General features: G+C 39.6%; 1 protein-coding gene across 1 annotated transcript in view; it reads left to right on the top strand.

Moving 5' to 3' along the window:
* Positions 1-14,505, top strand: part of Dmgdh (dimethylglycine dehydrogenase) — a 60,078-nt gene that overhangs the window by 22,802 nt on the left and 22,771 nt on the right. The window contains exons 7-14 of the mRNA XM_026393263.2: positions 995-1,193; positions 2,885-3,054; positions 4,293-4,446; positions 7,494-7,659; positions 8,142-8,272; positions 9,522-9,739; positions 11,091-11,248; positions 13,328-13,387. Coding sequence (XP_026249048.1) covers positions 995-1,193; positions 2,885-3,054; positions 4,293-4,446; positions 7,494-7,659; positions 8,142-8,272; positions 9,522-9,739; positions 11,091-11,248; positions 13,328-13,387 — 1,256 coding nt within the window. The remainder of the gene's footprint in view (positions 1-994; positions 1,194-2,884; positions 3,055-4,292; positions 4,447-7,493; positions 7,660-8,141; positions 8,273-9,521; positions 9,740-11,090; positions 11,249-13,327; positions 13,388-14,505) is intronic.

The following is a 14,505-nucleotide window of genomic DNA, read 5'->3' as shown; positions in this document are numbered from 1 at the left end:
TGCACAGGAGCTGGGCCAGCTTACTTCACAGGGATTTCGTTTTGCTGAATGGACTCTGCACATTTGGGTCTGGGGAGAATGGTTCCCCGGCGCCCCTACCCCATTAGTCTCCCTCTCAGGCTTCACCATGCCAGCAGCCTGTCCTCCAAATAAACATTGAATAATTACTTAAATAATTCCAGTTGGAAGGAGAGCCTGATTGTTAGCTACCCTTGAGCACTAGGGCCCATGTGTCCTAGACCAACCCTGGTGGCCTGCAGGCCTTCGTGAGAATGCCCGTGTGCAGTCCCTGGGGGGAGCAAGAAGCTGGCTGGATACTGTGCAGAAAATCACCAGAATGGGCAGAGGAATTCTTTTGGAACTTGATCTGTGGCCCTTGTTTCCATAACAGTGACTGTTAGGACAAGAAGGTGACTGTCCTCCAAGACTCTGCCTTTTTTCAGAGAACTCCAGCCACATGGATGCATATGGGAGCAGGATGGAGGACAGAGGTCTCCTGCAGAAAGGAAAGTTAAAAGGAGTCCAAAATCCATTATGCTAGATTCTGGAGCACCATTTCACTTTCCCAGTGTCCTGGCAGGAATTTGTAAATTCCCATTTGCCCTCCCTGGGGGGATGAACAGGCTCTCAAGGTTAATTGAAGGATAAAGATCTCTCCTGACAAACCAAATTATTGTTGTTGGGGATTGGATTCAATCCATATTGGAAACTTAATATGCATAACTTTAGAAATTGATTAATTCAAAAGGTGATTTTTTTTTTAATTTGAAGAACAGTAGCATTATTGTTCTCACTAATATCATGGTTATCCATCTGTGGATAGGGATAGTGAATGTCAAGTTTAGATTCACAAAAAAAAAAAAAAAAGAAGAAGAAAAGGAAGTACCTTCCAAAGAGGCCATCTGAAAGGTAGGCTGTTTCAGAGACTCAGGGCACTTTAGAGCACTTGGCAGTGTGGCTATGGCATCCTGACCACAGTGGCGTGCATTTTCAGGCTTTGGAAAGGAACTCTTTGAGTCTGATCTAGACCGAATCATGGAACATGTTGAAGCTGCGATGGAAATGGTTCCAGTCTTGAAAACGGCCGACATCATCAATGTTGTCAACGGTCCTATTACCTATTCTCCTGACATTCTTCCCATGGTGGGGCCCCATCAAGGGGTCCGAAACTACTGGGTGGCTATAGGCTTTGGGTGAGTAGTTCCATGTAATTTGATATTTACTACAGAATCACTTATTTTAGATAAGTCTGGTTCCATCATTTGGGGCCAAAAAAAAAGAAAACTGCAGGAGGGGTGGGGGGATTATTTTCTCCTTTTCATGAACAAGAAATAAAAATACTTTAGTTTTAAAGCACTGCTTTTTTAATGTAATGGTTTAATCACTTGTTTTAAAGATGAGCATACACAAAGGCCATAATTTCCTGAAGCTTTCTCTTTGTGTCTTTCCTGCCATTTCCATTATTTCTGTCTCTTTTCATGCTGTTATCTCCAGATAGGTCAATTTGCCCTAATTTTACAAGGATGTTTTCATAACACATTGTGACAAAGATAATTCAAAATATCAAATGTAAAATGTATGATGCATTTTCACCATAATTTGTGTTTGTTCAACACGATTTGATTCTCTATATTCCTCGGGTTGCTTCCTATTTATGATTCCATTGCCTCTTTGATGTTTCATTTCTAATATTTGTCCCATTAATTTGGTGACTATTGATGTCAAATCCACTTTACTATCATATCACAGCTTCTAATATTCTATTTTTCTTCCCCGTTTTATTTGTCCATTTACTCAACTAATGTTTAATGATTGCCAGCTCTTTGCGGGGTCCTACTGCTATGCTGCCCAGAGAAGTGTACATTGTTGCCTTTTCATTCTCCTTGAGAAATGGCCTTATAAATCTTGAGGCATTCATTTTTCAAAATTTTCCAAAATTGGTATCTTGTGATGGGGAAGTTAGTTAGCATTTCCAGTCTTGGCTGCAGTTTCCCCATATTCTTAAGACTCGTGGTTTTGTGAATTTACTATACTTTGGGGACTGGGGTCCTCGCATCTTAAGTCTACTCATGTAGCTCCTTTCCTGGGTTCTCTCCCCATGACTCCTGGCCCAATTTCTCAGAAGCTTCTCTTGACTTAATCCCAGGTAAAGCCACAGTGATGGCCTCAGTTAGATAAGAGTCTGTGTGTGACACTGCAAATGGCCTATGTAAAACCGTGGTCCCTCCATTCTGATATCCCCAAAACTCTATTTGGCCACAGTCATGTTCTAGGTTTTAAAGCACCTTCTTATGAAATAGAAAACAGAACCACTCTCTAGTTCCAGAATATAGGGACCAGTGCTCCTTTCTACCTCTTCCTCACAGGTGACTTAAGTAAGTGCCTCCAAGATAATGGCCCAAGTTCCTTGTATGAAGTCACTGCCTAAGGGGGTTCAGAACTAAATTGAGTCCTTGAAGAGATCATTGAGGCAAAGATTTTTCCCACAAAATTTCCTCCCACTCAGGAGGATCACAGCTCCAGAGGGCATTTGAGGCACCAACCACATCTGCCTCTTGGCCCCCTTGCTTACCCTCATCCCTGCTTTCTTAAAGGAAGCATTTTTTTTTTTTTTTTGCTAAGAGTTATGAAATATTTTCCAGGTGCACTCTCTTAAAACTATGGGAAAAAAACTAGCTCTCAAGTCAGGCACATCTTATTTGGAGCCTAAACACACATTTCTTCATTTTTAAGGCAAAAATGGATGGCATAATGATTATGGTATTTATATATTCTGATAGCACAGAGCATTGCAAACTTGAGGCCTGTGAAATATTTGGACATGTTTTATCATTTGAAAATAACATGCATTAGTAACAGGAGTGTCTATTTCTGTATTTGAAAGATATGGCATAATCCATGCTGGTGGGGTAGGGAAATATCTGAGTGACTGGATTCTGCATGGAGAACCTCCTTTTGACCTGATAGAATTGGACCCCAATCGCTATGGCAAATGGACAACAACACAGTACACTGAAGCCAAGGCCAGAGAATCATATGGATTCAACAACATTGGTAAAGTACAAGTTCACCATTGTCTATAAAGGGTTAACAGAACTGACTTGTAGCACCTCTGACTTTAGATGCTCTTTATTCTGTTTGATGACATGGGGGTAGTCCTGGACTAAGACACAACAAAGAATATAGATGAATGTACATATCTAATGTGTGGCACGCAATCCTGATTTTAAATTTTAAGCACATTTTTATTTTGCCTTTCATGTTATTTTCTGTCACTGTGACAAAATCCCTAAGAAAAATCACTTATAAGGAGGAGAAGTTTACTTTGGTTCATTGTTTCAGAGGTTTCAGTTCATGGTTGCTTGATCCGATTGCTTTGGGGCCTGTGGTGAGACAGTACACGTGGTGGAAGTGGATGGCAGAGGACACCTGTTTTGCCTCCTGGTTTCCAGAAAGCAAATAGTGCAGGAGGAAGAGGCTGGGAATCCATCTGCCCTTTGAGGACACACTCCCAGTGACCTAACTTCTTCCACAGGTCCTACTTCCTAAAGGTTCCACCACTTCCCAACAGTTCCATCAGGAGGGGACTAAGCCTTTAACACATGAGTCTTCAGGGGGACATTCAAGTTCCAAACCATAACTCCCTTGAGGATCAATATAAACGAGAGCTTTGTATTTAACATAAAGGTGTGTGTGTGTATGAGAGAGAGAGAGAGAGAGAGAGAGAGAGAGAGAGAGACCAACTAACCTGGCTGGCGACCTATGCTGGGTTTCCAAAAGCTGGCTGCACCAATAACTTAAGAAAACTGTGAAGAAAACATACAAGCACACAGAAATAAATACCTTTTCTAAATCCAGGACGGCTCTCTACTTTAGGGGTCCATTGAAAAGAGAGAGAGCATGCCTGGAACTCTTTTTTTTTTTTTTTAAGGGGGAGGCTCTTTGAAACAATATTCCATCCAAGTAAGGCAGAGGGGTAATGTTACAAGGGGCAGCCCACTCCCATTGAGTAAGGCCCCTTCCATTGCCTCGCTCTCCTGCTGAGAGGAGATGGGGATCCACCTGCTTTCACGCTCAGCAGAAACCAGTCTCCACATTTCCACTGCTCAAAACTAGGGGGCACTCAGCTCCTACATGGCAGCTCCCAGTACTGTGTGCGCGCGCGTATGTTTATGAGTGTGCACACAAGCTCTTCTGGGTTTTAAGTCCTATATTTCCATTTTCTGAATATCTTCAACGTATTCTATCATTTTTATTATAAGCTATTTTAAGTATCAATTTCCCTTTTTCAGTTGGTTATCCTAAAGAAGAACGCTTTGCTGGGAGGCCAACTCAGCGAGTCAGTGGTCTCTATAAAACCCTGGAGTCTAAGTGTTCTATGGGGTTCCATGCGGGCTGGGAGCAGCCACACTGGTTCTACAAACCAGGCCAGGACAATCAGTACAGGTAGGTGAATGACAGCTTGTCTGTGGTCTGACCAAGGCATAACTACAGAGGTGGAGTGAGAAACAGCAGTGAAGTACTGATTCCCCCTTATCCCAATCACTGTACCCCATTCCAATGAGCCCTTCCTACTTAATTATTTTCTGCCAGTGAAGGTATTAATCTAGCTCATATGACATTGGCCCACATCTAGGGCCATATATCTCTGAGAGTCCTGTAACCAGACCTCACAAAACCTTGTCCACTTGGCATTTACCAGAAGCTCAGAGCAACCTTCATTACCCCTGTAATGAACATGGCTTTGGTTGGCCCATAAAGGTTTGCCAAGTGGCTTGGAATGCTTTGTTAAATCACACAGAATATAACCTCAAAAAGAAAAAGACCTGCGGTTTTGGATTTTCTATTCATCACAAAATAGCTCAAAGCACCAGCTCTCTAGTGTGTGTGCACTGAACCATGCAAATTATATACACAGTTGATAAATTAGGGAAAAAAATACAATTTGCTTAGCATTTCAGGTTAAGCTAAAAAAAAAAGCATGCCACTAAAACAGATCTCTAAACTCAGGTGAAGTGTTATATGCCATGTTGTTCTTGGGATTAATAGCAATTATGTATATATTTTTTCTCATGAGAACCCATAAACCTTGGGAAAACAAATTGCAAGTCTCGAAGTTAAGTTACCTTTGTTTTTGAGCTGTTATTTTGCTTATTTATACAGGTTTTGATGTCTTTTTTTAAGACCAGGATCTAAATGGTGCAAAGCATAGTGGAGGGCTGCTAGCTCCTGATGAATGAATTTGGGCTCCATAGGCAGCCAATTCAGATTATTTGGTGACCAAATACTGGTTTGCTTTTTCCTAAATTACTCAAATAAATACCAGCTCTATTCTTGACTTTGTGAGGTTTGGATCTGACCTAAGTTTCTTTTACTCTTTTAATTATTAAACTACTGAAAATTCATTTTGCAAACTTAGCTTTTTGCTCTGGAGTTAAAAAACCATGTTAGAGGTCCACCTCATAAAATAGAAAGGACTTTCACAAGTCAGGAGGGAGACCTTTGTTCCAGGCCCAGTTCTATCATTAATGAATGCAAAGGTCTTAGAAGTCAGTTTGTGCCTTTCCTCTGAAAGATGAAGATGTTGGACCAGACCCTTGCTTTTTCCAGGAGTGAACTAACAGCATGGGCACTGCCTGGGAGCCTATTAGAATGTAGACCATGGGGCCCCACCAGGGGTTATAGCATCAGAATCTGGATTTTAACAAGTGCAAGTGATTGTTTTTGCATTAATATTTGAGAAGCACTGGACTAGAAAGTCTCACCCCCATCCCAATATTCTGATTTAATTAGGCCCAACCACTGGTGTTATTACAAAGCTCCTCAGGCATGCTGTAATGTGCAACCAGGGTTCAAAATCCCTAGGCTGATTGACCTCTACACTCTCTTCCAAAGCTGAAAAACCATGAGTTCTGTCTTGTTTTCTAGTTAATATTTCATTCATTATAAAATGAGCCAAAGGAGCTGTGAGCAGTGGCACATGCTTATAATCCCAGCAACTTGGGAGACTGAGGCAAGAGTATTGAAAGTTTAAGGTCAGCTTCAGCCATTTAGTGAGATCCAGTCTCAAAAACAAGAAGGGGGTGTGACTGAGTGGTAGAGTGTCTCTGATCAATCTCCAGTACCAAAAACAAAACAAAACCTAAAGAAAACCCCAGACCAAAAATTGAACAAAGGGATCAATAAGTAACTTTAACAGGTCAGATTCTAACACTTACATATGAGTTGCAGAATAGAATTTTAGTTTGAATCTCTTCCTTAATCCCACACCTCACATCACCCCCCAATAGGCTTTAAAATTTTTTAAAATTTGTTTTAATTAGCTATACATGACAGTAGAATGCATTTATATACTTTGATATATCATACATAGATGGGATATAATTTCTCATTTTTCTGAGTGTACATGTTGTAGAATCATATTGGTCATGCAGTCTCATATATACATAAAGTAATAATGTCTGTTTCATTCTACTATCTTTCCTATCCCCACATCCCCTCCCCTGCCCTCCCTTCACTTCCCTCTACCTAATCCAAGGTAATGCTATTCTTCTCTAATGCCCCTGCCCACCTCCTCCTTATTGTGAATTAGCATCCGCATATTAAAGAAAACATTTGGCATTTGTTTTTTTGGGGGGGGATTGGCTTATTTCACTTAACATGATATTTTCCAACACCACCCATTTACTGGCAAATGCCATAATTTCATTCTTCTTTAAAGCTGAGTAATACTCTATTGAATGTGTATACCACGTTTTCTTTATCCGTTAATCTATTGAAGGACACCTAGGTTGGTTCCATAGTTTAGCTATTGTGAATTGAGCTGCTATAAACATTGATGTGGCTGCATTACTATAGTATGCTGATTTTAAGACCTTTAGGTATAATCCAAGGAATGGGACAGCTGGGTCAAATGGTGGTTCTATTCCAAGTTTTCTGAGGAATCTCCATACTGTTTTCCATAGTGGTTGTACCAGTTCGTAGTCTCACCAGCAATGTATGAGTGTACCTTTTCCCCCACATCCTCACCAACATTTATTGTTATTTGTATTCTTGCTGATTGCCATTCTGACAGGAGTGAGATGAAATCTTAGTGTAGTTTTGATTTGCATTTCTCTGATTGCTAGAGATGCTGAACGCTTTTTCATATACGTGTTGATCTATTCTATTTCTTCTTCAGTGAAGGGTCTATTCAGTTCTTTAGCTCATTTATTGATTGGGTTGTTGGTTTTTTGGGGGTTAAGTTTTTTGAATTCTTCATATATATCCTAGAGATTAATGCTTTACTGAAGGTGCATGTGGTAAATATTTTCTCCCAATCTGTAGGCTCTCTCCTCACATTATTGGTTATTTCCTTTGCTGAGAAGAAGCTTTTTAATTTGAATCTATCCCATCCAATAAGCATTTTTAGCTGGGTAAAGTTTATTAAAATATTCTGTAATTTTTGGACAATGGATAACAGTTGTTTTATAATACTAAATACTGTGTTTCAGGCCAAGTTTTCGCCGAACAAACTGGTTTGAGCCTGTGGGCTGTGAATATAAACAGGTTATGCAAAGAGTAGGGGTGATTGACCTATCACCATTTGGCAAGTTTAACATCAAAGGCCAAGACTCCATTAGATTGTTGGACCATCTCTTTGCAAATGTCATTCCAAAGGTAAATAGACAAGGTCCAGGATTCTGACCCATTTAATTCTCTGTCCCCTCTTTTGTTTCCTCCCCAAAGTCAAAATCCAATACGTTCTTTGAGCTCCCTAATATCTGTATGAACACTAGAACTCTTCAACTCATCAAGAATATAAGAACTAATTTTCAAATTTAAAATTTTGTTGTGTGAATTATCATCCACGGACCTAATGGCTTTGCTTAATTATGTCATTTAGAACTTAAAATTGACTTCAATTAGATGAAGTGTTATTTTATGGAAAATAGCTTTAAGTGATTGTTTGTTGAGAACTGTAAATTAATCTTGGGTTTGGATAGTTCATACAATTGAAATAAATGATAAGAGTAGGAGGATTTTCATTATCAACGCCCATATTTTTTATTTACAAGTGGACTAAAAGAAGGCATAAGTTTTTTTATTTAATTCATCCTAATCCTAAATAAATTTAATTTTGTGTGTGTGTGTGTGTGTAGGTGGGTTTTACAAATATAAGTCACATGTTAACACCGAAAGGTCGAGTGTATGCTGAGTTGACTGTTTCTCACCAGTCTCTGGGGGAGTTTCTGTTAATAACTGGTTCTGGATCAGAACTTCATGATCTTAGGTAAGTGTGGGTCTGGTAAGAAAATGTACCTATTATTTCTTGACTCACTCTTGAGAAAAACTAGTGAGTTTTTCTTTTACTAGTACTTGAAGTACAACTTAATTTTTCTTAAACCTGATCATTTTGAATTTTGTTGGAAGATCTTTGAAGGGAAGTTCCCTCTCCCCCTCCAAAGAATCTATCCAGCAAGTTTACTGCTTTTAATAATATTAACTCCCATTCATTAGGCATTATCAATGTGCCAGAACCCCTTCAGACATTACCTCAATTAATTCTCTCAAAATTTTTTTAAGTATATTTTCTTGCCATTTTCAGGTGAGGAAGCTGAGCAAAAAGTAATTTGCTCAAGCCAATCCTTTTTTGTCTGATGATCACATTTGATCCACTTCAGTGAACTGCCTCCCTGAGTTCTTCTCTACCTTTGTGATGCTTTGTGCTTTCTGGCCCACAGCTAAAATTGTTGACCTGACAAATCAAGCTTTTGCATAAATTTTTGGTCAACTACAAAGTCTGTGGTCTTTAATGTAATATTGCAAAAATACTTGGAATATTGTTATTTAATAAATGTCTTATTCTGGCAGATTTTTCACCTTAGTCGGAAAAGGATGTAAATTATATACTCTAGTGTAAGATGTATTTGTACCACCTTTGTAGCTTAGCTCTGCCTAAATCCAGATGAACACTTTATAATAGACTTGCATAGCTCCAGGTACTGCCTAATAAATTATAAATCAATCCTATAGTTGGGTTCTAATAACTCATCAAGACTTAGAAATTGAAACCAGAGTTTTTATCTTTTCCTCATGATTGTCAGAGCAATTATGTGTCTGGTGGCAGGCATATTATTAACCTTTTGCAGCACAAGTATGTCTCCTGTGTACAGGTATTAGATTAAATTTGGGTTCAAATTAATTTTTGAAGACTGAATCATTAGCTGAAATGCAACAGAGCTGTCACCGTTTAAAAGAACTGAGTGGTAGAACTCATCTAAACTGAATACTCCTTCTGTACTGTAAAAAATTACCCCCAAATTTGTAAGTGGGTGATTTAAAGAGAATCACTTAATATCTCAGGGGCTCAGTTTTCTCAACTTTAAAAAAAATCAGGTAATTGTATACAATGACCCTCTGAGGGACTTTTCAGACATGTCTTCATGAGACATGTCTTCAAGCATGTTTTTAGAGAAATAATATGAGCAAAATACATTGTTCAAGCATTATTTAGCATAATCTTCATGACTCAAATGCAGATGGATTGAAGAAGCAGCTGTCAAAGGTGGATATGATGTTGAAATTAAAAACATAACTGATGAGCTTGGAGTCCTTGGAGTTGCAGGGCCACGTGCAAGGAAGGTTCTTCAGAAACTGACTCCTGAAGATCTTAGTGATGATGCTTTCAAATTTCTCCAAACCAAGACCCTAAAGGTTTCCAACATTCCTGTTACTGCCATTAGGATATCTTATACTGGTAAGATTTGGAGAATGACTTAAAGTAAGTCTCGAAATTTAAAAGAAGATGCTACCAGAAATGGGTGTGTACATGTATGCACACACACACACACACACACACACACACACACACACACACTTTTATCAGTGTGACTTTGGAGGGAGATTTCTTCAACCCAACTCTGAGACAAGTCTGTCCATTCACTCCTTGTCTTTAGGGTGGATCCATAGATTTCCAACTGTTCCTCCCATTTGAAAGGGTAGATAAGAAAGCTGGAAAAGATGGTCATGGGAACAGTTGGAATATCCAGGCCGGCAGACTCTATCTGGGAACAAATGGTCTGCCAGAGATGGAATCTCCCTAGAGACCGTTCTGAATGTGTCGATCTTTGTATTAGAGCATCGTCAATGATCCAGCTGTCCTTCCAGACTGTTCTCTAGGAACCCTGTACCAACATCTAGCCTTGCACATGGCAGATATTTGATGCAGAACAATCTTCAGCTTCCCAGTGGGGCTCTGGGCTCATTTCTAGCTTCCTCTAGACCTCCTTGTCCCTTCAGTGAAGGAAGACTTTGTGCCCAAGCATTCCCTGAATCACATATTACTCCTGTGCTAGTGGTGCCCTGTAAGAGCACATCACCATCAGCCTCGATGATGGGGAATAAGGAGAATGCACGATACAAAAGGTACAACTCTTCCCTGGGCTTCTGTTCAACTTTTCCCACCCTTCTTCCACCAGACCTTGGCAAAAGTGGTGAACAAATGGAAAATACAGGACTGGGTTGGATTCCTTCCTTCTTCCTTTCCTTCCTTCATTCCTTTCTTCCTTTTGTCTACCGTTCTATGAATGAAATACCAAGTGGGGAAGAAATAAGATGCAAAGGGAGTCAGACTGTGGCTCTCCCATAGTAAAGATAATTGAAATCATTCTCAGTTGATGGTACTTTTAAGCCTATGATTCTTGGCAAGGAGTTGGGGTGTCTAAACCTTGAGCCCCTTATCCTGATAAAAATACCATGCTAATTATTCACCAAACATTATTGTCCCCAAAATAGTCAAGCCCCATTCTGAAGCTGGGGTCAAGAGTGGAGAATAAGTTCTGTCTGATGGTCTTTGTGGATCATGAGAAGAGGCGCCCTGCATCCTGTGTCCATGTGGAGTCAGAATTGCACACAAAGGCACCTGTAACCCCTCAGGCTCCTCTGCAGAGGGGTCTTATGGCAACTTTTGTGAACTGCTCTTTTAAAAACTAACGATGTCTCTGTTGCACGAGTGGAATTTCTCTGGCTTGTGTGTGTATTAGCTAATGCACGTTAGACCTAGTGGTCACTGTTCTTATCATGTTGTGGCCCCTGCGGGTTTATTTCAGGTGAGCTGGGTTGGGAGCTGTACCACAGACAAGAAGATTCTGCAGCACTTTATGATGCTATCATGAACGCGGGCCAGGAGGAGGGGATCGACAATTTTGGAACCTATGCCATGAATGCCTTAAGACTGGAGAAAGCCTTCAGAGCCTGGGGGTCCGAGGTTTGAAATGCTAGAATCTTATTACAAGTTTATGTTTATTGTGTCTGATGTTTGTGTGAGGGCTAGTTCTAACTGCATTAACTTTCATTCTTGCTTTAAGAGAAATGACTTATTCTTAAGACAACTTTATTTGATTAGAGGAAAAGGGTTTGATAGTTGAAAGTTCAGTGGAACTCTGACATGATGCTTATTCTGCCTTAATTCCTCCTTCCTGGCAGAGAGCCCTAGATACCTATCTCTGACTATGGGGAGCAGACCTACCCCTCAATATTTGAGCATCACCTTTTAACTTCTCTCCTCCTCCTTCTCTGTGTTGTGACCCATTCTCATTTTCTTCTTATCTTGCACTTTTTGGTGACGAAACTTTCTTTGTCTCTGAGGGGCAGGGTGATGGTCCAGCATGTGCTGGTAATGGTGCGGGGAACTAAGATCTTCTATTTGTCAAGTGCAATTTCCCAGCATTTTCACATGCATGATTTTATTTCCCATCTTAATGCTCCAGGAGGTTATTATCATTACTCCTATTTTACATGCATTCACACTAGTTTCAGTGAACCATTTGGTCCAGAGTATACAATAAGTGGCCTAACTGGGGTTCAAACTATTGTCTCTGGAATGGCAGTCTACCTCTGTAACCTTGATTTTTAAAGATTTGCTGTTTGATTCCTTGGGAGACATTGTGGTTTTAGACCTGAGAGGTGAGATAAGGGACAGAGGTAAAGGTAAACTTCAGAACAGGGACTTTTGGATTTAAACTGATCCTCTTACCACCTACTAGCTATGGGATTAACCCATCAGAACCTCTGTTTTATTATAAAGCGGAATATTTATCCTTTAGAATTGTCATAGATATTATATATGGTCTACAAATGTCCCAGCACAAAATAAAATTCATTTAGTCTCAAATTTAATCCAAAAGCACAGGGACCCTTGGACAGATTCTATGGGCGAAAGCAAGTGGGCCTGGAGTTGGAGTGACAGCCTACTGGAAGGCTAAAAGAGTTTGGGCGCTTGGGCAAGTTCTACATGAAAGACAATCTATTTGGGGACTCTTAACCTACAACTGGGCTGGAGATGAGGCTGGCTGCCAGGAGAGAAAAAGAGGACCACTCTGTCCCTGTGTTCCCAAGCAAAGAAGCAGAAGCAGCATCCCTATGGCAGCTAAACATTTCTCTGTCCTTTTCCCTCTTGCTTCCCACCCCAGAACCCTCCATCTCAAGGCTCCCAAGTTTCCCAGCAGTGCCAGAGCGCCCTCTAGTGTTGTGACAGCAATAATCTTTCTCTGCTGTTTTTATTTTTTTCTCTAAGAAATTGCTCAACTTTGAGCAGATAAGAAATAGTTTAGCTCAAACTGATTAAGAAATATGATTAAAAAAATATGTTACCTGAGACAAACATAATAATTTGTTTTATGTAAATTCTATGTTGTCTTTAAAAAAGTTTGACTCCTTTTAAAGGATTTAGACTAGTTCTCTCACAGTCAAGAGAACAACAAAGCAAACAAACAAAACCATTAACTTTGGTTCTATTACCAACTAATTGGCTTTAGCTCTGAGTTGGTGTATAATGATCCAGCCACATTGAGGAGACTGAGATTCAACTGCATTTTTTTTCCTTTTTTCTTTCCTGAACTCTGTGGCAGCCATTTTCTCCCATCTGCTTTTCCCTCTTCTTACCCGGTTTCTTGGCTAATTGCAAGAGAAGTAAATCACTTTGTATTTTTTCAAAACCTACTTATGCAAAATTATTACCAAAAAGACTTGTGAAAGTCTTGTTTATGGAAGGAATATCATGTGTTATCCTTCATGTATTTATTTAAATAAAAGAGCTATGGAAACCAACTGTTTTTGTTTCTATATTTGCTATATTCAAATGACAGTATTTGCTGAAAGGCTATATTTGAATTTTGGATTTGAAAAAACAACAACTGTTTGAGAGCTCAGTCCATAATTTGCCTTTCTCAGAAACTCTATTCAAAAATCAAAAAAAGTATTCTCTCTCCTTAAAGAATAATATACGAAAGTCATACTGAAATGATTTGTACTCACCTAAGATCTGAAATGTGTGTTCCCCTCTTAGATGAACTGTGATACAAATCCCCTGGAGGCTGGACTGGAATATTTTGTCAAGTTAAACAAGGTATTTATATTCCAAATTATGCTTAAAGTCAATTTTAAAAATTTGATGTGGTTTTGTGACAGAGCCATTCTTTAAAACTTAACCAGGTATAATTATGGGGGGAAATGAGTTGAACATAAATACTAAGCATTGCTCAAAAACTGCATATTAATCATTTGTTGAAATCTGCTGTTTTCAAAGTATTGACGTGTACTTGTAGATTTAAGATAATAGGCTCCATCATCTTTGAGGGACAAATTCAAATTCTAAGAAAAAATTAGTGAAGATAAGATGATTATCAGTTGGATTTCAGCAGGCAGTCTTGTAGAAACTGCACCATCACGTTGTACATGTTTCAGTAACTCCTGGTGACCTGCGAAGTTGCACGTTAACTAATCAAACATACTGCATCAGTGACTCTCCCTGGATGCTTATGAAGCAGCCTCACCTCCACAGATCTTCCCAAGTGCTTATAAAGCATCTTTGTATGTCTCTGCAGCATCTGAATCTAAGCAAAAGACACATTTCAAATGTGTGATGCATAAAATGGATATTTACTGAAAAGCCAATTCAGGCCCAAAGATTCATAACTGATATTAACAACTCCAAAGAGAACCATGCAGTGGTTCTCAAATGTGGTCCAGGGACCAATAGCATCAACACTACCTGGAAGTTATTAGAAATGCAAATTCTCAGGTCCAACCATCAATCTACTCCCAGAATCTCTGGGAGTCAGGACAACAAAGTATGTTTTAACGAGCTGGACAGGGGATTCTGACACACCTAGGATTTGAGATGCACTACCTTACATAATTATAGTGGAAAAGCATATCATGAGGCCAGTTTATAATAACCTAGCTCAACTATGTTAAGTCCTGCAAATATAACTGGTTTACCCCACTGAGCAGTGTCTAGGAGTTATTATAAAAGAACTTAATGGAACATGCTGCTGTTGGTCATATTGAGGGATAGGGACAGCAGCTGCTGCTGATTGGGGTAACTGTTAGGATTCCCCAAATAAGCTGTTCTGTCCTTGGTGCTTATAAACAAAGGCTGGTTTCCAGTCCCATGGAATATGTGAACACGCTGTATACACAAATCAGGCTAAGGAAACTTTTTAAAGCTCCTGTAGCAGTTCC

Source organism: Urocitellus parryii, chromosome 1 (assembly GCF_045843805.1).
Source record: "Urocitellus parryii isolate mUroPar1 chromosome 1, mUroPar1.hap1, whole genome shotgun sequence".
Lineage (NCBI taxonomy): Eukaryota > Metazoa > Chordata > Mammalia > Rodentia > Sciuridae > Urocitellus > Urocitellus parryii.
This window is presented reverse-complemented; position numbering and strand designations above follow the sequence as displayed.